The 24,421-nt window shown below is 41.5% G+C and overlaps 1 protein-coding gene across 1 annotated transcript; it reads left to right on the top strand.

Annotated features, from left to right (window-relative positions):
• The first annotated feature begins 393 nt into the window (after positions 1-393).
• On the top strand, positions 394-22,676 carry LOC142214415 (vomeronasal type-2 receptor 26-like). Its single transcript, XM_075283360.1, has 10 exons — positions 394-513; positions 8,925-9,114; positions 9,813-9,843; positions 10,808-11,096; positions 13,359-13,496; positions 13,861-13,941; positions 15,124-15,942; positions 17,045-17,275; positions 19,868-19,991; positions 21,757-22,676. Exons 1-10 carry the CDS (start codon positions 394-396, stop codon positions 22,674-22,676), a joined length of 2,943 nt encoding a protein of 980 aa, XP_075139461.1.
• Positions 22,677-24,421: the final 1,745 nt, after the last annotated feature.

The following is a 24,421-nucleotide window of genomic DNA, read 5'->3' as shown; positions in this document are numbered from 1 at the left end:
TGAAAAAATTTATTTTGTAAAAAAAAATTTTTGAAAAAATTTGTAGAAAACTCATTTCGCAATGAACTAGTTTGCAGTCTAGTTGCAACTATTCCGGCTAAGCCTGACTGCAAACTTATCCCAACTCCACGAGCACTGGTTCCCTCCAGCATGGCTGCCCCTGGATTCTCTTTGGTGTAGATCCAGAACTCTACATCCACAGTGTCCAAATCACAAAATGAGATTATGAATCCCCCATATTGAAAATAGCCGACCAACGGAGGTGCCAGGTGTCAGCCCTCCATCCATCTGATATTGAAGGTTAGCATAGGCTATCAATACTGAGTCTTAAATAACTCTTTAATGCCCAGATGACTGTTGGTCATGTGACTGTGACATCTCATAGTAATTAGTATGATTATTAAGAGTTCAGCAGCATCCCATGTGCTCTACATGAACACCATGGTCAGTCTGAATCCCCCTCGTACAGAAGGTCTCATGTTGGCGTTGCCTCTGGTGGCTCGATCTGATCAGGTAACGTATAATTCTGGGATGTCTCTCGGGATCATGGAGAATAATGATAGTGAGCGTGGCTGATGTAGAAAGTAGTTACTGAGCAGAAATAGATATCTATCTATCTACCGTATCTATCTATCTATCTATCTATCTATCTATCTATCTATCTATCTATCTATCTATCTATCTACTCTATCTATCTATCTATCTATCTATCTATCTATCTCCTATCTATCTATCTATCTATCTATCTATCTATCTATCTATCTATCTATCTATCTATCTACTGTATCTATCTATCTCCTATCTATCTATCTATCTATCTATCTATCTATCTATCTATCTATCTATCCAGTGGCGTAACTAGGAATGGCGGGGCCCCGTGGCGAACCTTTGACATGCCCCAGAATACCCCCCCCCCCCGGCTTACATCGAAAACCCCAACCAACGCCGAAAACCCCGCACGACCCCACCTCCCGCATTCCTACGCACACTATTACGCTCCATAGTGGACCCTGCACACAGTATTATACCCCATAGTGGCCCCTGCACACAGTATTATACCCCATAGTGGCCCCTGCACACATTATTATACCCCCATAGTGGCCCCTGCACACAGTATTATACCCCATAGTGGACCCTGCACACATTATTATACCCCATAGTGGCCCCTGCACACAGTATTATACCCCATAGTGGCCCCTGCACACATTATTATACCCCCATAGTGGCCCCTGCACACAGTATTATACCCCATAGTGGCCCCTGCACACATTATTATACCCCATAGTGGCCCCTGCACACATTATTATACCCCCATAGTGGCCCCTGCACACAGTATTATACCCCATAGTGGCCCCTGCACACAGTATTATACCCCATGGTGGCCCCTGCACACAGTATTATACCCCATGGTGGCCCCTGCACACAGTATTATACCCCATAGTGGCCCCTGCACACAGTATTATACCCCATAGTGGCCCCTGCACACAGTATTATGTCCCATAGTGACCCCTGCACACAGTATTATGTCCCATAGTGGCCCCTGCACACAGTATTATGCCCCATAGTGGCCCCTGCACACAGTATTATACCCCATAGTGGCCCCTGCACACAGTATTATACCCCATAGTGGCCCCTGCACACATTATTATATCCCATAGTGGCCCCTGCACACATTATTATACCCCATAGAGGCCCCTGCACACACTATTATGCACCATAGTGGCCCCTGCACACAGTATTATCCCCCATAGTGGCCCTGCACACAGTATTATGCCCCATTGTGGCCCCTGCACACAGTATTATGCCCCATTGTGGCCCCTACACACAGTATTATGTCCCATTGTGGCCTCTTCACCCACTATTATGCCCCGTTGTGGACACCCATTAACATTTATTATACTCTGGGGTCTTTTCAGACCCCAGAGCAGGGGCGTAACTACCGTGGTAGCAGCAGTAGCAGCTGCCACAGGGCCCGGGCCATTAGGGGGCCCGGTGACAGCCGCTACCGCTGCGGTTTTTTTTTTTTTTAAAAAGTCCGTTACGGGCCCCATTCACTTGCCGATCCTGGCTGGGCTGGGATCGGCAAGTGACACTGCGGGGCCCACAGAGGCTATCATTATACTCGGGGGTCTTTGCAGACCCCCGAGTATAATGATCGGCGCACCGGCAGGGGTAAGGTAACATAAAAAACAGTGTTACTTACCTCTCCGCGATCCTGCCAGGCCTCCGTCATTCGTGTCTGACGTCACATGACCCAGGCCAGCTTCCCGGGTCATGTGACGTCTGACGTCATTAAAGCTGGACAAGAGCGGACAGGACAGCCGACAGGAACAGGTAAGCAACTGTCTCTGTTCTTTTAATGGTTTTAATCCCCCGGGTCTCCGATTATTATACTCTGGGGTCTTTTCAGACCCCAGAGTATAATAAATGTTTATAGGTGTCCACAGTGGGACATATGGGGACACTATGGGGGATAATACTGTGTGTGCAGGGGCACTATAGGGGTTAATACTGTGTGTGCAGGGGCACTATAGGGGTTAATACTGTGTGTACATTGGACACTATAGGGGTTAATAATACTGTGTGCATTGGACACTATAGGGGTTAATAATACTGTGTGTGCATTGGACACCATAGGGGTTAATAATACTGTGTGTACATTGGACACTATAGGGGTTAATAATACTGTGTGTGCATTGGACACTATAGGGGTTAATACTGTGTGTGCATTGGACACTATAGGGGTTAATAATACTTTGTGTGCAGGGGACACTATAGGGGTTAATACTGTGTGTGCATTGGACACCATAGGGGTTAATAATACTGTGTGTGCAGGGGACACTATGGGGGATAATACTGTGTGCATTGGACACTATAGGGGTTAATACTGTGTGTGCAGGGGACACTATTGGGATAATACTGTGTGCAGGGCTTACTAAGGGACATAATAGAGTGCGGAGGAGGGGGTCAGTCGAGGTCTTCGGCATCGGTTTGGGGAGGGGGGGGCCCCCATGTCAAAAGTTCGCCACGGGGCCCCGCCATTCCTAGTTACGCCACTGCCCCAGAGTATAATAATCGGAGACCCAGGGGAAGAACAACATTAAAAAAAAACAAACACTGTAACTTACCTGTCTCCCGACTCCCCGCTGGCGGCCATCTTCAGTGACGTCAGGGACGTCATGTGACCGGGAGCCTGCGTCGCGACGCATAAGGACGCAGGCCCCGATCATGTGACGTCTGAGACGTCACACAAGTAGGCCGAAGCCTGCGCGGAGCCTGGAGAGGTAAGTAACACAGTTTTTTATGTTCAGTTACCTCTCCTGCACTTCCAATCATTATACTCGGGGGTCCGAAAAGACCCCCGAGTATAATAGTGCTTGTGGGGCCCGCAGTGTCACTTACTGATCCCGGCACCTGCCAGGATCGGTAAGTATATAGGGCCCGTTAGCAGCTGGAGTAACTCCAGTCGGTAACGGCCTATTAAGAAAAAACAAAAAATGCAGCGGTAGCGGCTGCCACCGGGCCCCTAATGTCCCGGGCCCTGTGGCAGCTGCTACTGCTGCTACCACGGTAGTTATGCCACTGTATCTATCTATCTATCTATCTATCTATCTATCTATCTATCTATCTATCTATCTATCTATCTCCCATCTATCTATCTATCTCCTATCTATCTATCTATCTATCTATCTATCTATCTATCTATCATCTATCTATCTCCTATCTATCTATCTATCTATCTATCTATCTATCTATCTATCTCCTATCTATCTATCTATCTATCTATCTATCTCCTATCTATCTATCTATCTATCTATCTATCTATCTATCTATCTATCTATCTCCTATCTATCTATCTATCTATCTATCTCCTATCTATCTATCTCCTATCTGTCTCCTATCTATCTCCTATCTGTCTCCTATCTATCTATCTATCTATCTATCTATCTATCTATCTATCTATCTATCTATCTATCTATCTATCTAGCTATCTATCTATCTATCAGTACAGTACAGCATTCAGCCAATCAACGCTGGTTCTGCCGGAGGAGGCAGAGTCTAAGATCGGTCCACAGCAGTTTCCATTCTTGTCCGATCTCAGATGTAGCAGTGTTGAGCACACAGCTCTGCTACACCTGAGATGTAGCAGAGCTGAGTGTGCGCTGAGCTCTTCTACACCCGAGATGTAGCAGTGCTGAGTGTGCACTGAGCTCTTCTACACCCGAGATGTAGCAGTGCTGAGTGTGCACTGAGCTCTTCTACACCCGAGATGTAGCAGAGCCGTGTGTGAGCTGAGCTCTGCTACATGTTAGGATTGCGTCTCGCAGGTTGCTCTCCTGGCACACAGCGCCACCTGCAGGTCAGTCTAAGTCCAGGTTTCACCCTACTGAGCATGCTCAGACTTTTGGAACTGCTCACAAGCTAAGTGTCATTTCTCCCCTACTGAGCATGAGCGGTGAGGTCACGACCACCGCCCCTATTGGGCAGGGTTTTCCCTTTAAATAGTGTGAGCCGACGCCCGCCGGGTGCTCACACTTTAACTAATGTTTGAATAAAGATTGACTGAACGTCCACAGAAGTTTGTTTATGACAGTAGTACAGGGACAGGCTCCAGCATTGCAGGCAAGTTCTGCTACTCTCGAAATGTAGCACAGCTGAGTGTGCACTGAGCTCTGCTACACCAGAGATGTAGCAGAGCTGAGTGTGCACTGAGCTCTGCTACACCAGAGATGTAGCAGAGCTGAGTGTGCACTGAGCTCTGCTACACCAGAGATGTAGCAGAGTTCAGTGTGCGCTGAGCTCTGCTATACCAGATATGCACACTCAGCTCTGATACATCTGAGATTGGACTAGAATGGAGACTGCTGTGGACTGATCTTAGACTCCGCCTCCTCTGGCAGAACCAGCGTTGATTGGCTGAATGCTGTACTCTGTATGGCATTCGGCCAGTCAATGCTGGTCAATGCATTCCTATGGGAAAAAGTCAGCTCCAGCATATCACAAGCTGACAGGGATCCCAATGAGATAGAGCCCCAAAGACCTGTTTGAGTAACATTCCCACCTAAATAAAGGTAATCCCTAGCTATCCCTGCCTGTACATCTATCCCTGTCTTACAGTCACATAGTTCACAGTCTCATGACCCGAATCTGAAATCCACCATTCGTATAAAGTGGAGGTCACCTGATTTCGGCAGCCAATTACTTTTTCTGATTTTTTTTCGATGCCTCCGTTGTCGTAGTTCCTGTCCCACCTCCCCTGCGCATTTATTGGTGCAAAAAAAGCTCCAGGGAAGGTGGGAGGGGAATTGAATTTTTAGTGTGTTTGCCTCATGGTATTCGATTGTAATCGAATACCTCGAATGGACTGATATTCGATCGAATATCAATTTGATCGAACGCCGTTCGCTCATCTCTAAAGACTATATCTACGTATAAAACCTAGTGTATGTCACTGTCAGGGCTCCTAGGACTATATCTATAAAACCTAGTGTATGTCACTGTTGGGGTTCCTAGGACTCTAGCTCTATAAGGCAAATACAGCTAACTATGTTAAAGTGACAGAAACAAATATGTCTATGGGAAAATGTTTGGAAGGCAGTGAATACAAACTGCTTGTTTAACCATACACTGCACTGTCACTACTGATACTTTTTAATATTAAAATTGCTCCATGTGATTGTAAGAAGTAATGGATTTATTTTGTTTTAAAATGCCAACAGTGTGGCATTGCTAAAGAGGAGTGACAAAGACATCATTGGAAGAAAATTGAAAAATTGTGGCAGTCTACCTACCTGGTTGAAAAGTACCGATGGGTATATCTAATATTCACAAGGTTCAGCCACAAGTTCTATCAGAACCAGAGGTGCTATTAATATTAAACTAACAAAAAGCTCACATTCACCCTCTCTCACATCTCTGGTGTTAGAAACCTGACACAACAATAAGAGGTCCCATTGCTAGATGGAGACCGAAACCTCGGCAGAGTCAAGTGGAGGTTGCCGCCCTCCTCCATGAAGGACCAGAAGCTTCATTCCAGCGCTGAACACAGAGCGGGCCACGAGCCTCCGCTGCATTTTCCAGCCTCGTGGGTGACTTTAGATTCCCTGGCTCATGACTGACGCCTGTGATTTAGATGATGTCATGACCTGCTTGAGGTCTCCGATTATTATACTCTGGGGTATAAAGAGATTTTTGAATCCTAAACATCTCAGGCTCTGCCAAACCTTACATTTTTAGAAAACTCATAGCAAACTTGTTATAATATGGTTTGCTCAGCCCTAAACTATATTAACCATAGCACCATGATCTAACATAGAGTTTAGACTGCATAGGCAAAGATATAAGTTCCCAGTTTTCCCGGGCTCATTATATACTTCAATATCAGTGTGAATCACCAAGTCCCTCAGTGCTCCACCAGTAGAAGTAGAAATATACATTCAAGATTCCTGGCAGGGACGGTGGGTTCTTATATGTACTTTTATTGGGTGGTTTGTACAGAATGTAATCTTATGCACACTGTACTTTTACTGTGGTGGTGAATGAACCCTGTTGAATTAGTGGAGACTGTAGAAGAAATCTTCTTGTCACCTCTCTAACTCCTCCCCCACAGCCAGCCCCTGGTCACATAATACCTCATGGTAGGGGTCCTTCACTCACCAGTAGAAATTTATCAATTAAAAGCCAGAGCACTAGGGTGAATATAGGACCCCTCAGGTTGCAGCATAAAATATAAAGCATCAGCTGCCAAGGAAATCAGGGGATTGTTAAATGCACTACAGTGCACAATTTGATATATAATCTTATGTTTCTGCTGAGTCTGTGTTTTCTCTTTACAATTATTTATTACTGCTTTAGTAATGGCCACTCTCTGATTAACAGCATATATTGGTAAGATGGACATAGTGTTAAATGGTAAACAACTAAGGCTAACTCCAATTATGACCTGGGACTGACCACCACCAGGGGTACCGGAAAGAGTCAAGTATGATCCAGTACCTGAAATCCAGTGATTTTTAGATCTAGTGCTGGTACTGGGGCACCTGCAGACTGTTTTATTAGACTGGAAATGCTCTAAAATTATGAACTTTCATAAACTGGTAATGGTAGGCTATTTTTTTTATCTGACTGGCTATAAAAATTGGGTGGGATGCCATGTCATTTTTTCAATTGATATTTTTGAAAACAATGATATAGGGAAATGCAAACAGCTCATATTCACCTTTTCTCACATCTCAGGAGATCTGCCATAGAGTCCAGTGTTTTTTTTGTTTGTTTTTTTTGCCATTTTCCGGACTTTTTAGCCTACTGGGTGACATTAGCAACCCTGGATCACCCCTGACACCTATAATTTAGATCACATCAGGACCTGCTTGGGGTCACCAAGTATTATACTCTGTGGAATGAAGAGATTTTTAGGGTATGAATACAAAAAATCTAAGGTTTGGATAAACCTTAAATTTTTGGAAAATTCACAACAAACTTGTGTAACAAGTTTTTCTCAGTCCTAAACTCTAGTAATCATAACTCCATGAACTAACATAGTCAAGTGAGAGTAAGTTTAGAGTTCTATTGAGAAGTTTGTAAGTTCCCAGTTTTTCCAGATTCTTTATATACTTCAGTGTCAGTGGGAACTACCAACTGCCTCAGTGCTTCACCAGTAGCAAGAAAAATATACATACAACATTATATATATAGTAGCACACTATAACAAATGTAAAAACCATGTCCACTCCAGGAAGGCAATTCTTTATTTTACTTTACTTCTTCTTGGGAGGGGGATCTTATATGTGCTATTATTGGGAATTTTGCACAGAATGTAATCTTATTCAACACTGTATTTATTTTTATTGTGGCGGGGTGATGAACCCTGCTGTATTAGTGGAGACTTCTGATCTCTCCAACTCCTTCCCCACAGCCAGTCCCTGCTTATACAATACCTGACGGTAGGGGTCACCCAACCTCCGGTAGTATAATATTGCATACAAGCCAACATGGTGCATGTAAGACCCCCTGATGAAGCAATATAAACAAATACAGTATCAGCTGCCAAGAAAAGTAGAGGGTTCTTACTTGCACTATAGTACACTGTTTGATATATTATCTTATATTTCTGCTGAGTCTTTGTTTATTATCAATTCTCTATTACTTCTTTAGTAATGTCCACCATCTGACTAACAGCATATATTACTAATGGGACATAGTGTTAAATGGTAAAAACTGACACTAACTCCAAGTATTACCTGGAACTCACCACCACTAGGGGTACCGGAAAGAGACAAGTATGATCCAGTACCTGAAATTTAGTATTTTATAGATGTATTGCTGGCACTGGGTACCTGCAGGTTGGTATTATTATTATATCGGAAATGTTCTTAAATCATGAGGTTTCATAACCTGGTAATAATAGGCTAAAGCTACTTTGTATCTGTCTGGCTATAAAAATTAGGTGGTAAGCCCTCTTATTTTTTCAATTAAGTATATATGAAAACATAGATGTAGCATCATGCATAGATTAAGAAATATCACTATGTCTCTGCAAGTGTTAATACAATCATTCAATGATTTTGTTTTCTACTCTGTATTTTTTTTTAACTTAGACCTAATTGGTAAGTGAAGAATAAATTTACCCCCAAATACATATGAGACCTGTGTGCAGATTACGACACCTTATATTATAGTAAGCAGAACTGTCTATAAAAGCTGGGTGAATTTCATCAGGCTGCATTCACACTAAGATGCTACAGAAGTTACTGCCTGTCTCTATATCGCTGAATGCTGAGAACCTGGGGTCATTCCTCCTTATTGTAGGATGTCTTACTTTATACTTAGTGATATCATCTTCAGCTACTACAGAATCTTTTTCTCTAAAAACTCTGCTCTGTGTGTTATTCCTATGTGTGACACCTTGTATATTCTCAAGGCAGACTCCAGCTCCAGCCTGTAGACTTGAGATTGAGAGAATGGTAGAAGATTATGAATATGTCCAGGATGGAGACATTGTGATCGGAGGAGTCGTCACTGTCAACAATATAATGTATTCTATTTCAGTTCAGTATGCACAATTCAAGAGTATCTCGGCATGTTCTAAGTATGTGTCAGAATGTGTGATATCAGGTACCAGGGCTGAATCTGCTGGCGGGGGCTGTTATATATCCTACAAATAAATTGCAAAACTGCTAAAATATTGTCATCGTCACAACAACATGAATACTTCGTTATTTGCCATATCTTAGGACAAGGTTTTTCTTTAAAAAAAATAGAAAAATCTTCAGTGCCCAAACACATTTCAGGATAAGGAAAATGTTTGTTCTCGTACTGTGTTAGCCAGTGGGTAGGAAATATAAAAAAAAATAAAAAAACTTGATAGTCTTCAGTAGTTGATACCTTTTTAATGGCTAACTAATAATGATGACAGATTACAACGTTTCGGAACTCTCGGCTCCTTTCTCAAGTAAATTTACTTGAGAAATATATGTAATGTCTACAGAGACACTGCACATATTGTACACACAGACATTACACATATTGCTCATTGTGGTACACACGTGCAGTACACATTTTACATACACATACATATACAGCAGGCATACATTACACATATTATATACATCCTCACCACTTGTGACCACTGAGGCTGGCAGCCTAAGGAACAGACCTGAGACATCCCGGGTTCCTTTCCTTAGGCCACTGATTGACACTTCATTTGGAAGAAGTCCTGGGCGCAGCTGGTTCAGACCACGGTTGGGAACGCCAGAGTACAGGGGACAAGTGACAATAGGTTTTATCTTTTACCTTTTGCACTCTTCTTGCAGAAACCTGTAACTCCTGGAAAATCCCTTTAAGGTACATATGTGAGAAGTGTCACATACTGTATAAAGCATTATCTGTATTTTGGCTGGCACAGAAGAGAGGGGTCTTCTAGTAACTCCTAGAAACCACCTGGGCGAGAAAAATGTTCTAGATCTTAATGGGGTTGTCTAGTTAAGTAGAACGTCTTTTTATAATTGTTTTTTGTTCTGGATTTGACTCATAAAACGGCATGAAAAAAACTGCCCCCAAAAGAATATATGCCATTAATGCCTTAGCTAGAATTTCTTGCAGCGTTTTTGATAAAATTTTTACAATTCTTTTTTTAAAAAAAAATAACCCACTGCAGCTACTCTAGATGTCAGCCTTTTATAAATTGGATTGCGGTGTATTTTTGGGTCAGTGGTGTGTTGTATTTTTTCACAACAGAGTATGATATAGGTGTATTATTGATGTAGTTTCTCTTCCTTAGATCTGCACAGTTTTTTGACCCTCCATAACTCCTCACTTATGACAGTCACTCAGGGGCTTTATACCTGTACACAGCATAAAAAGGAGTTCTGTGCCAGGTGAAGCTCCTGCTTACCTGGATATTAAAACCCACAGATAACCTTGTCACTAATAACCATGACAGATAAGTAGTTTTAGAGGGAGGGGACTCTTCTATTAGGCATTGACATCTCCACAAATTCAATCCTGGGCTGTTGCTTCTGCTATATGGAACCACTGGGTCTACTATTAGTGATACCTATTAGGTCCTGCCAGAGGAACAGCCTAATAGACTCCCTGTTAGCCATCCACTGACCATATACATACTGTACTATAGAAGTACTGCAGTGTATAATGTAGGGATCAAATAATCAGATGTTATATTAGAGACAAAAGAAAACAAGAATACATGGAATATAACCTTCATGTCATAGGACTGGATCTGTAATATTTAGTGATTGTATATTCCATATAAGTGTGTTGTGAATCAATGAATCTCTTTATTATACAGTCCAGATATTTGTCAACACAAGAATCTAATGGCTTTCTTTCACTCTGTGGATGAAATCAATAAAAATCCTTCAATTCTACCGAACCTGACCCTGGGATATCACATCTATGACTCGTGTGCAGATCCCAAGAAGGCGATAAAGAGCATTTTACAGATTTTATCTGGACCTGGAAATGTTGTCCCCAATTACTCCTGTACTAAGAAGAAGGTTGTAGGATTTATTGGAGATCATTTCTCATCAACCACTATACCTATAGCACAACTGATGTGGATATATCCATACACACAGGTGAGTCACATGGTTATATTTCTGTTTAAACTAAAGTTAATTTGTACTGTGATACATGATATAACTGATCCAATACTGATTATTAATTACATCCTGTATTATACTCCAGAGCTGCGCTCTCTATTCTGCTGGTACAGTAACTGTTACATTACTGATCCTGTGCTGATCCTGAGTTACATCCTGTATTATACTACAGAGCTGCGCTCACTATTCTGCTGGTGCAGTCACTGTGTACATACATTACATTACTTATCCTGTATTATACCCCAGAGCTGCGCTCACTATTCTGCTGGTGCAGTCACTGTGTACATACATTACATTACTTATCCTGTATTATACTCCAGAGCTGCGCTCACTATTCTGCTGGTGCAGTCACTGTGTACATACATTACATTACTTATCCTGTATTATACTCCAGAGCTGCGCTCACTATTCTGCTGGTACAGTCACTGTGTACATACATTACATTACTTATCTTGTACTGGTCCTGAGTTACATGTATTATACTCCAGAGCTGTAATCACTATTCTGTTGGTGGAGTTACTCTGTACAAACAGTTGTGTCCATCTTTATCTCAGCTCTAATTTGGTTACAGACTACAATTTTTCAGGAATCCAATTAAAAAAAATCTGCAGCATGTTAGTAAAACTTTTGCTGACCTGCAGTTTGGGGGCAGGAAGTGAGTGCAAACCTCCGCTACTGTCTGCTCCCGAGGCGCCTCCTGTAAATCTTCCCCAGCACCTTCCACCCCACCCCCCCCCCAGTCTTCGGGCCGTTGACAGACAGCAGTGGTGTACCAGTGTATGATAGATGACTCTGATGTAGAAGATTTGGCTTAAGGGAATTAAGAAGGTCCAATAATTAGACCCCTGGAGTAGCCAGTACCAGACCATGATAATATTAGACATAATAGTCACAACTAGTGTTGAGCTAATAGTATTTGAATCCTAGATACCATAGGAATGCATGGGAGCGGCCGATCGCAAAAGGGTTAAGCCGGCTTCAATGCATTCCTATGGGAGCAAGGAATTCGAAACTAGGATTCAAATACTATTCTCTTAACACTAGTCACAACCTTGTATCAAAAAAGGCTGATGTTAGAGGATTCCCACACCATGTGCCAAAAATCAGCACTCAGATTAGGACACCTATGACACCTTATATGTGGGATATGCCTCATGCATTGCCTCAGTGGGGAGAGATAGCACTAGTGCACAGAATCTAGCTGAATCCTCCGTATGTATAATAGTGATTGTAAGGAAGCTTCCCAATCTTCTGGCAATAAGTTATGGAGCCAAAATCTCCAGTTGTCCTCCGCTGCTAATCGTGAAGAATTTAAATAGGGTAAATAGGGTGGGAATTACACCTCTAGGGACCCGATATGCAAAGATTTCTATTAGAGATGGGAGAACCTGTTCATACTGAGAAAAAATATCCAAAATTGTTCAAACTAAAATGGCCTTCGTATTATACTCTGCAAGCTGATGGTGTGCTCCAAATTTTTCTTACGATTCTATAGTCGGTAGAGCCTCACGCCACTGCCACGCTGCTGCTTCTTCCAATCCCTCGGCCATGTTGGGGCAGCCTTCTGTTCTCATAAAGGGATAATCTGTAGTAGAATTTTTTTTACATTAAGAACTTTGATTGACGTTTTACAATAAAGGTGAGGAAATAAACAAAAAACGGAAATGTCAACCATCAATATGAGGACCGAATGGGAAGGAGCGGGGATGAGTAAACCACACAGGGAATGACAACAGAGGGGCAGAAAATAAGAAAAGGGAGTGGGGGGAAGATGGTTGTACAAAGACTATCGCAACAGTCAAACAACAGAAACAATGGTACAAAGAAATCTATGTAAAGAAGGGGAAGGGGATAAACCACCCACCACCGGCAATTAGGAAGTGGGGGTAAGAGAGAAGGCAGAGCATAGAGCAGGGGTAGGGAACGTACGGCTCTCCAGCTGTTGCAAAACTACAACTCCCAGCATGCATACTGGCTCTGCTGTTCTGGGAACTCCCATGGAAGTGAATGGAGCATGCTGGGAGTTGTAGTTTCACAGCAGCTGGAGAGCCAAAGGTTCCCTACCCCTGGCATAGAGTAAAGAAGGGTAATGGAGATAAAGAGACAAACAAGAGTCTTCTGGATAGGAAAACGGATTTAGAGAGGAGGGGTAGGAAAGGCAGACTGGAAGTCCGCAGAATAGTAAAAGGTATTTGATTGGAGCCATACCTGTTGGTGAACCCTATCATCCTGCTTCAGTTCTGCAATAAGTTCTCCATGCTACGTATGTGGAGGATTTCCTGTACCCAGGATATCAAGGAAGGGAATTTTGGAGACTTCCATAAACAAGATATAACAGACCTAGCTGCAACTAGTAGGAAGCCAAGTAGTTTACGAGTCTGTTTTTGGAATTTATGAGGGAAGATAGGAAGGAGGAGTTGGGTCAGATCGTCATCCAGCTCAATTTCAGTGACCGTGTTTATGACGTGATGGACATCTGTCCAGAAGGGGGTGAAGGAATGTGCAACATCGTACCATGGTCTAGGTTGTATCTCCAGCATGGATCCGAGGTTAAGGGGTAGATCAAAGGGAACTCTATACCAATGAGAGAGGATTTTATAATTGGCTCACCACGGACAGTATCCTTCTGTCACCCACCACCTGTACTGAGTCCAGGGGGCTCCCCAGGACAGAGCTGGCCCTTCTGATCAGCCTGTCAAGTTTATTTCTGTCCCTGGTTGATATACTGCTCCCCCAACAGGCAACACCAAAGAAGATGGCTGAAGCAACCACAGAGTTGAAAAAGTCCATAGGAGTGGCCCCTGGGCTCAAAAGGCAAAAAGTGAGAATAAGAACAGTTATGGTTAAACTCTGAGTTTGTATCCTCTGCTTACCATCCATTTTTCTATAAGCATACATGTCACATTCACTTTGCATACTATAGGTTCCTAGGAGTCCTGACAGTTTTATACACTATGTATTATAGATAGGTTCCTAAGAGTCCTGACAGTGTTCTACACTATGTTTTATAGATAGGTTCCTAGGAGCCCTGACAGTGTCATACACTATGTTTTATAGATAGGTTCCTAGGAGCCCTGACATTGTCATACACTATGTATTATAGATAGGTTCCTAGGAGCCCTGACAGTGTTCTACACTATGTTTTATAGATATGTTCCTAGTAGCCCTGACAGTGTTATACACTATGTTTTATAGATAGGTTCCTAGGAGCCCTGACAGTGTCATACACTATGTATTATAGATAGGTTCCTAGGAGCCCTGACAGTGTTATATACTATGTTTTATAGATATGTTCCTAGTAGCCCTGACAGTGTTATACACTATGTATTATAGATAGGTTCCTAAGAGTCCTGACAGTGTCATACACTATGTTTTATAGATAGGTTCCTAGGAGTCCTGACAGTGTCATACACTATGTTTTATAGATAGGTTCCTAGGAGCCCTGACAGTGTTATACACTATGTATTATAGATAGGTTCCTAGGAGCCCTGACAGTATTCTACACTATGTTTTATAGATAGGTTCCTAGCATCCCTGACAGTGCCATACACTATGTTTTATAGATAGGTTCCTAGGAGCCCTGACAGTGTCATACACTATGTTTTATAGATAGGTTCCTAGCATCCCTGACAGTGCCATACCCTATGTATTATAGATATATATAGTCCTAGGAGCCCTGACAGTGTTATACACTATGATATAAGCCATTTTAAGGTGTGTTTCATATCGAACTTGTTTGATCTGAAACTAATCTTGGACCTGAGTCACCCAAACTCAGAACAAATCTTAAGAGGTTTGCCCATTTCTAATATTGATGCCATTATTTATGACGATCTTTTCAGCACAATTTTTATTTACTGTATGATTTTACTTTTACATCTATAACAAATGAAATCTTTGAAAGATAAAGCTGTACTAAATTTAATAATGGGTGTGCACCTGTTAATAAATGTGACGCATCGTACATCCGCGCATGTTGAATGTTTCTCAGATTATTTCCCAGATAATTTATGCTTTTTTAATTAATAATACAGATACAGACCCATTGCTCAGTGACCGACATCTGTTTCCGTCTTTCTTCCGGACTGTTCCTGATGAGTACACAACCTATTCTGTCATATGTCATTTTCTGAACTACTTTGGATGGAACTGGGTTGGAATCATAACTTCTGATGATGACGCCGGAGAGAAAGAAGTGAGCTTACTGACAAAGGTTCTCGCCAGACATGAGATCTGTGTGGAGTTTGTTATAAAAGGAAGATATTCACAATTACGTCATGAAAAAAACATTGAAGAAGACATTGATGTGCTAGATAAGTCATCTGCTGAAGTTATTATACTCTGTGGAACTCCATTACAAATTTTCACAGAATATCTTCATGAGATTGTAGATTTGATACATAAGAAGACCCTAATTTTTAATCCAGAACTCTCTCCAAACTGGAAATATTATGGTGAACCTTATGCACAGATAATAAATCTCTCTTTATCATTTTTCCTGAGACAAGAAGACGGTCCAGATATAGAAAATAACTACAAGAGTCCCCATCCGTTTAAGTATCCTAAAGACTCGATGACTGTTGCTCTCATGTTCATAACATATAATGTTACATCACTAAAAGAAGTAGAAGATAAAATGTATGAAACACATTTTCAGAAACAGAATGAGACAGGAGAACTCGATGAACTTTTACATGTCGATTTTGGTAAACTCAAGTTTCAAGTGTATTCCGCTGTCCTGTCCCTGGCCATGGCCTTAAATAATATGTACAATTATCATGGCCATCCAAATACAGACCAGTTATATCAACATAGACATAAGGTAAATTGATAGAGATAATTCTTTCAAAACAAATGAACAATGTAGATGAACATGGTATACTGATAGCTCTATATAGTGTAATGAGATCCTTGATGGTGTCAGGCAGTGGTACTGCAATGTGCAGTATGTGTATCCAATGGGGTATGTCCCACAGTCTAAAGGGTTACATGAACCACAGCATGTGTGCAGCCCCCAGCCTCAGCTCCTCCATACACGTATGTGGGCTCCTGTCATATAGTTATGCCGGGGGTGTTTACGGACTTCTTCAAAGATGCTCCTAAGGTTCACAAGTATTCAATGCAAAGAGACAGAGGACATAGATGTGCCTCTGGCACTGGACTGCTTGACCGTGTGCATGGCATTATGAAGTCTGAAGACGACCAACACATTGTGCAGCATAATGTAGGGCCCCGTGTGAGAAAGCTGGGTCTCCCTCAGAGGTCAGGGCTCTTCCAGCAGGACAAGGACCCAAAACACACTTCAGGTCAGCACTAGAAAATGGTGGTGAGAGAAAGCCCTGGAGACTTGTAAAGTGGCAGCAATGAGTCCAGCCCTGAATCCCATAGAACACCTGTGGGGGAGGGGGAGAGATCTCTTGGTGGCAGTTTGGAGAAGGCCCCCTTCACATCTCAGGGGGGACCTGGAGCAGTTTGCCCAAGAAGAAGGGTCTAAGATTCCAGCAGAGCCTTGTAAGAAACTCATTGCTGGTTAGCGAAAGCGGTTGTGCGCAGTTATTGTGTCTAAAGGTTGTGCTACCAAGTATTAGGCTGAGGGCGCCAATACTTCTGTCCGGCCCATTTTTGGAGTTTTGTGTAAAATGATCAATGATTTGACTTTTTTTTCATTCTCTTTTGTGTTTTTTCATTGCAAGCAAAATAAATGAAGATATTACCAAAGAGTTTGTGCTTGTAATCATTATCTGGGGGACACCGAGGATTATCTGACAGAACTGCAGGGGGGACAAGACTTTTGGCCAACACTGTACATACCCTTAGAGTACAACTGCTTTCGAATAACTGTCCTGTAACGTGTGCTATTTATTTATTCCCATTCTTTTTATTCTACTATCATATTTGATGTTATCTCCATCTCTTTATGGAAGCTGAAGAAATACGTAGAGGCGCTGATGTGTCTAGATGAATTTGGGAAAGAATATAAATGTTTCACTGAGAAAGGATATAAAGTATTCGACTACAATATTAATAATCCCATTATACTGAATGGTCGATTGTCAGATTGGAACACAGTCGGACAGTACGTGATAACGTCTACGGATGACTTGTATTTTTGGGTTGACAAAAAAAACATATTATGGAAAAATAATGCAAATGAAGTGAGTTTTTGGATCATTTTGACACTTGCTCTCATAGAATGCATGCTATTTATTTTATTTTCTAAAGTTTTTCTTTCACTTTTTTTCATTCTTCTTCCAAGAGCCATGACTTCCTTCAAAATATCAATCTGGGGACTTGTTTTTTGCAGGATAAATTGTCTTCATTTATAACATAAGAAGTTATAGTAGGGTGAGTGGCAGCACAAAAAGAAATAGAGCACCTAGAGTAAAGCAAAAAGTGCAGAAAAGCGAAGGAATGTATTTAATATCACTATTTATTTTGATGAAACACATATTTGCAATGTAAGATACTGCTCTCTTCTTCTCTTGTTATAAAATTGCAAAAATCAATAAAAATGTAAAATTTTAAATTACAAAAATTTAAATTCTCAGAAAAAACTGGCTAAATACACAAAATAGTATTGTGTTTTTGTCTGCAGTAAATGGTTCAGTACTGAAAAATTCAAAGCTTTCCCTGAAAGAGACATTGTCTCGATGAGTTCTATGTTCTACCATGAATAATTTTGGTTTGCTGAGAAATCATAATCATTGTATTCTTGTTTTCGTTAAATTTTACACAGTGTCCCAACTTTTTGGTAACGGGGTTGTACCTCCATTAAAGTACCCATGGATCCCTTGAATGAGCCGGGATCCATCTGCTTTGCCTTTGGGTAGGCCACTCTACAGACAGGCGGATTTCGACCGCACTACACAGAAGAAGTAATAAGTTTGCAGACCCCCGAGTATAATGATTGGTGGACTGGGAGAGGTAAGGGAACATAACAAACAGTGTTACTTACCTATCTACGATCCTGCCAGGCTTCCATTCTGACATCTCTGATGTCACATGAACCCAACCTGCGTCCCAGGTCATGTGACGTCTGAGGTCATTGCATAAGGAAGCCAGCGGAGAAGACAGCGTAGGAGCTGGGGACAGGTAAGAAACAGTAATTTTTTATGTTTTTATTCCCCCGGGTCTCCGATTATTATACTCTGGGGTCTGAAAAGAGTATAATAATTGTTTATGGGTTTCCACTATGGGCTATAATACTGTGTGCAAGGGCCAGTAAGGGACATAATACTGTGTGCAGGGGACACTAATGGACATAATACTGTGTGCAGGGGCCACTAATGGACATAATACTGTGTGCAGGGGACACTAATGGACATAATACTGTGTGCAGGGGCCACTAATGGACATAATACTGTGTACAGGGGACACTAATGGACATAATACTGTGTGCAGGGGCCACTAATGGACATAATACTGTGTGCAGGGGACACTAATGGACATAATACTGTGTGCAGGGGCCACTAATGGACATAATACTGTGTACAGGGGACACTAATGGACATAATACTGTGTGCAGGGGCCACTAATGGACATAATACTGTGTACAGGGGACACTAATGGACATAATACTGTGTACAGGGGACACTAATGGACATAATACTGTGTGCAGGGGACACTAATGGACATAATACTGTGTGCAGGGGACACTAATGGACATAATACTGTGTGCAGGGGCCACTAATGGACATAATACTGTGTGCAGGGGACACTAATGGACATAATACTGTGTGCAGGGGCCACTAATGGACATAATACTGTGTACAGGGGACACTAATGGACATAATACTGTGTGCAGGGGCCACTAATGGACATAATACTGTGTACAGGGGACACTAATGGACATAATACTGTGTACAGGGGACACTAATGGACATAATACTGTGTGCAGGGGACACTAATGGACATAATACTGTGTACAGGGGACACTAATGGACATAATACTGTGTGCAGGGGCCACTAATGGACATAATACTGTGTGCAGGGGACACTAATGGACATAATACTGTGTACAGGGGCGTGCAGGAACACGTTCTGTAGGTGGGTACGATGCTCCTGGTAACACAGTGGAGTGGCTGGGTGGGCGGTGTCGCGGATCGTGAAAGGGGTGGAGGGTCGGCAAACATGGCTGCTCCGGAGTGTTAAAGAGATAGCCTCCTGGAGTATCTTTAAGGTGAGGGGCAAAGTGGTAAAGTATATGTATATGTGATTGTGTGGGGTTAGGGGCTAGACTGTAGAGGGCAATAGGAATTTTGTGGTTTGCTATGGTCCAAAGTGTGTGAGATTGCTGAGATGGTGATGTGAGTTTGTGTTTTGTGAGGGTGCTGGGAAAAACGTATGTGCGCTATTGTGACGAAAAGTAGCTTATTGCTCAATCCAGTGTAGTAACTATGTTTGTGGAAACTTTCAGCCAAATCGTTGGAGCGGGTTTTGCGTGATTGAGGAACAAACATCCAAACACACAAACACACAAACATCCAATTATAATATTAATAGGATTTAAAAAAAAAAAAAAAATTGTTAAATATTTTTTATATTTTAGGTCCCCCTATGGTACTTTATCAATAGAGATCTCATAAACCATAACGATATACTGTAATTCATATGTATTGCAGTGTATCATGCCTGTTATCTACTGTATATCATGACAGGCACCTTATAGACCCATGTTCTGTGTCTGTGTGATCACAGTGTATTATGGGATTGAAATAAAACAATACAAATCTTGTCTGCTTTTGCAGATCCCTTGGTCTCGATGCTCAGAAAGATGTAAGCCTGGAGACCGTAAAGTGGCAAGTTCTAGTACACAACTGTGCTGTTATGGTTGTGTCCCATGTTCAGAAGGAGAAATATCTAATATCTCAGGTATATTCTGTCTAACATCTCACTATATACATTATAAAGCCAAAAGGCTCTTTCACCTGAATATACAGACTAATCTTAGGGTAGCACATTACAGAGATATTGTAACGTCTCTGCCTGTTCCGGTCACTGCGCCACCCTCTGCTCGCATGCTGCGGTGCAGGAGGCGGGTGCAGATTGGTTCCTTGCTTAGAGTTTTTGGTTGTACTGTGTGAACACAGCTCTAGTTCTGTAATTGAATTTCCACCACACCCGTCTTCTGCCCTTGTTTGGCCTCTGTTCATTTAGTGGTTAATTCTAGTCTTGCTGTGTGAGTGACAGACTGTCCACCTATCAACTCCAGGGCTGGTTCTTCCTCCCTATTTATACTTGGTTCACATTGACATTGGGGCTTGCTATTGCTTTGTGCGTGCTGGCTTTTCTCTTGCATTTTGATTCTTGATATTGATTTTGACAATGAATTGCTCGACTGTTACTGACCCCTGGCTAGCTGACCTCCCTTGTTGTTGTTTGTCTTTTCCGCATTTTGTGTGTCACGTATTTAGGAAGGGTTTTGTCATCCAGTTGCCGCCGATTACCTAGGACCGGCAAGCAGGAAGGGATAGTGGGGGGTTTCAGACCAGGGCTCACTGACTCTTGTGCCCCTTCCTCCAGGATTTCCAGCAGCTACTGGGGAATTGCTGTTCCAGCAATTTCCTAACAGATATGTCTGCCGCTGTACAATGTGACTTATATGAGCAAAGAATACAGAAAACTCCTATTTGGGAGTCCAGTGTATTCATGGGGCGAAGACTCCTCTTGTCTCTCCCCACCCCCCTCACAGTGAATGACAGGGTGTCGCAGGCATAACCAAGTGACTCCCAATATTTTATTTGTGCAGTTTGGAATAATATGTATCAATGTCAAAGACAGAAGCGCTATAGAGTAAAATGAACAATCTTTATTTATAAATACATATAAAATTCGCTACAAGGGATCCCACCATTCGACTTAGGAGAATCACCAAGTCCACTATGACACCCCAGGAAATGATGCCAACACCCTGGAATGCAACTGGGACAGCAGGGGAAGCATGTCTGGGGGCATCAAGTACCTTTATTATGTCGGGATCCCCTGTCAGCATGCGATATGCCGGAGCTGACTTTTTCCCATAGGAATGCATTGACCAGTGTTGATTGGCCAGTGTACTGCATTCGGTCAATCAATGCTGAGGAGGAAGAGTCTATAATCGGTCCACAGCAGTTTCCATTCTGGTCCGATTTTAGACTCCGCCTCCTCCGGCAGCAATTTGGTTGCAGGGGGATATTGAGGGGTCTGTGATGTGGGAAATCTAACTTCTTAGATGTCATGATCATTCTTGACCACAGCACAAATCCCAGCATCTTAGGTGTTTCTAAATCCAGCTATTGGGGCAGAACGTAAATAATATGTTAAGGATAAGACCCGTTACAGGTGACATGAGCACAACGTTTGTGCCTGCACTGTCCACTGGATATGACTGTGCACCCATTAGTGCAAACACATCGCCTAAATTGATGTAAAATTATATCAAAATGTGGAAAGACTTTAAGTAGCAGCAGAGATTCCAGTAGACTGGGAGTTGCTTTGGACTAGATGTTCTACAAGTTCACCATTGTCATTCCATTCTGTTTATCTAAGACAATATAAAAGTATTTGTAATGAAGGTCTACACAGTAACTAGACACAACACAAGCCGCACATGTAACCACAAGTAATGAGCAGATCTCACATTGACTTTATCTTACAGATAGCAAAAACTGCATGAAATGTCCAGAAGACTCGTGGCCAAATGAGAACGGAACATTCTGCGTCTTGAAGGAGATGGAATATTTATCTTATACTGAGGACATCTTATCAAGCGCATTTTCCTGTTTATCGTCTTTCTTCTGTATTCTGACTATTTTAATTTTTGCAATTTTTGTTTCAAAACGCGACACCCCGATTGTGAGAGCGAATAACAAGAACCTGAGCTTTGTCCTCCTGGTCTCCATCATGCTGAGCTTCCTCTGTGTCTTCTTGTTCCTTGGTCGTCCTGTGGATATAACCTGCATGTTACGTCAGATCTCTACTGGAATATTACTCTCAGTATCCATCTCTTCATTGTTGGCCAAGACCATCATGGTTTGCATTGCATTCAAAGCCACCAAGCCTGGAAGTGTGTGGAGAAGATGGATTGGGGTAAAACTCCCTAATAGTGTGCTCCTGATCTGCTCCTCTGTCCAGGTTGTCCTCTGTATGAGTTGGGTGACCCTCTCTCCTCCCTTCCAGGAGCTGGACACACATTCTTATAAGGAGAAGACTGTAGTCCAGTGTAATGAAGGGTCAGATCTTTGGTTCTACTCTGTCCTGGGTTATATGGGGATTCTGGCCGCCATTAGTTTTATTATAGCTTTCTTAGTCAGGACATTACCGGACAGTTTTAATGAGGCCAAGTACATCACCTTCAGCATGCTGGTGTTCTGTAGTGTCTGGATAGCCATGATCCCGGCTTATCTCAGCACCAAAGGCAAATACATGGTGGCTGTGGAGATATTTGCCATCCTGACCTCTAATGCTGGACTGTTGGGCTGTATATTTATCCCTAAATGTTATATCATTCTGCTGAAGCCTGAACTAAATACTAGAAAACGTTTATTAGAACCTAAGAATACCGTGTTACATCATTGATCTCAGCTTATCTGAGCACCAAAAGCAAATACACGTTGGCATGGAGAGTATTGCTATCTTATAGTCACAGATGGGATTAGTGATTTGCAGATTTACATTATTATATGTTACATAAATAAAATTAATGCAAAATTAAGTGTTTAACGATAAAAATGTGTAAAATTTCAATACATATTGTGAAAAATTAGTTAAGTTTTCAAAGATTGTAACATTGCATGTCAGGGACTAAATTCATGGGTTTCTCGATTTTTACACATGGACTCTCTACTGTCTATCTATCTATCTATCTATCTATCTATCTATCTATCTATCTCCTATCTATCTATCTATCTATCTATCTATCTCCTATCTATCTATCTATCTATCTATCTATCTATCTATCTATGTTCTATCTATCTCCTATCTATCTATCTATGTTCTATCTATCTCCTATCTATCTATCTATCTATCTATCTATCTATCTATCTATCTATCTCTATCTATTTATCTATCTATCTATCTATCTATCTATCTATCTCCTATCTATCTATATATCTATCTATCTATCTATCTATCTCCTATCTATCTATCTATCTATCTATCTATCTATCTATCTATCTAATCGTGCCATCCTATATCTGTTAGGCTAGATTCACATTACAGCGAAAACTGGTCGTGTGACATCTGTTGTTTTAAGGGACATCATCCTGCAGCATAAATTTGGCTCCTAGGTCATGTCCTATTTTCTGTTGTTTTCGCGGATCCTTCCATACACTGAAATGTGAATATGGCCACCTCTCAGATGTAAGACGGCCGTGAAAAAGGGATGACAATTTCCAGACTCTAGACAGTACCTGCGCTCCTCGTCACATCCATCAAGATAAAACACTGTCAACACGAAGATGATTGCAGAAAAATCAAAACTTTGCAAAAGGTTTTAATTATTTATATTTGCAAAAATGTTTAACTTCTAATTCTGCATTAAGTTATTATTATTATTATTATTATTATTATTATTTATTTATATAGCACCATTAATTCCATGGTGCTTTACATTAAATGTGATTGTGGTTCAGGGGTAAAACCCATCTCCATAGACTTAGCAATGTTGTACCTAATATAAGCAAGTACATAGACTCTGTATACTATTAATAAACAATAATTACACAGGCTTTGTATACTCTTCACTGCTTCATTTATCCAAACACATAAAGATTACAAAGATAACGACTTTCTTGTATATTAACTCAAAGTGCAAATATGAATTGTGGCATCCATGTATCGCACACTAGTCCATGGACTCCTTGTATAGTCCACACATCAAACCATAATTCACAGGAAAACACATATAGAAGTGAAAATGGAAGTAGAAGAACATCTTCTATTTGTTCTGTTACATTTATGAAGAGATATTTTGGACAGTTTAGTCCTTCCATCCATGACTTGTTCCCATTTATAAATAAATAACACATTACAAAAGAAAAGGTCGCACAGGTTATAATAATCCAGGCCAATGACTTCTGTATCATCTCGGAGTGTCTTTCAGTATGAGTACGTTTACATTTTAAGACGAAGTTAACGCAGATCTCATGACTGGTGAGAAGGTTTGTCAGTAATCTTGCTTCTTTATGGCCAGTGTCACCATCAGAAGTTATGATTCCACCCCCAGTCTAGTCAAAGTAGCTAAAAACTTACATATAATGGAAAAAGTTGGTGCAGTCATCAGTGATGGTCCAGAAAACAAATGGGAATGTACATTATTGGTA

This window comes from Leptodactylus fuscus, chromosome 7, assembly GCF_031893055.1.
Source record: "Leptodactylus fuscus isolate aLepFus1 chromosome 7, aLepFus1.hap2, whole genome shotgun sequence".
Classification (NCBI taxonomy): domain Eukaryota; kingdom Metazoa; phylum Chordata; class Amphibia; order Anura; family Leptodactylidae; genus Leptodactylus; species Leptodactylus fuscus.
The sequence above is the reverse complement of the archived record's forward strand: the minus strand, read 5'-3'. Positions and strand labels throughout refer to the sequence as shown.

Bases quoted from the DNA above. Each gene is read 5' to 3' on its own strand.
- LOC142214415 (XM_075283360.1), top strand. From the start codon at position 394: ATGATTATTAAGAGTTCAGCAGCATCCCATGTGCTCTACATGAACACC. The intron at 514-8,924 runs GTAACGTATAAT...TTCTCAAGGCAG, and splicing joins TGGTGGCTCGATCTGATCAG to ACTCCAGCTCCAGCCTGTAG. The intron at 15,943-17,044 runs GTAAATTGATAG...TCTTTATGGAAG, and splicing joins TATATCAACATAGACATAAG to CTGAAGAAATACGTAGAGGC.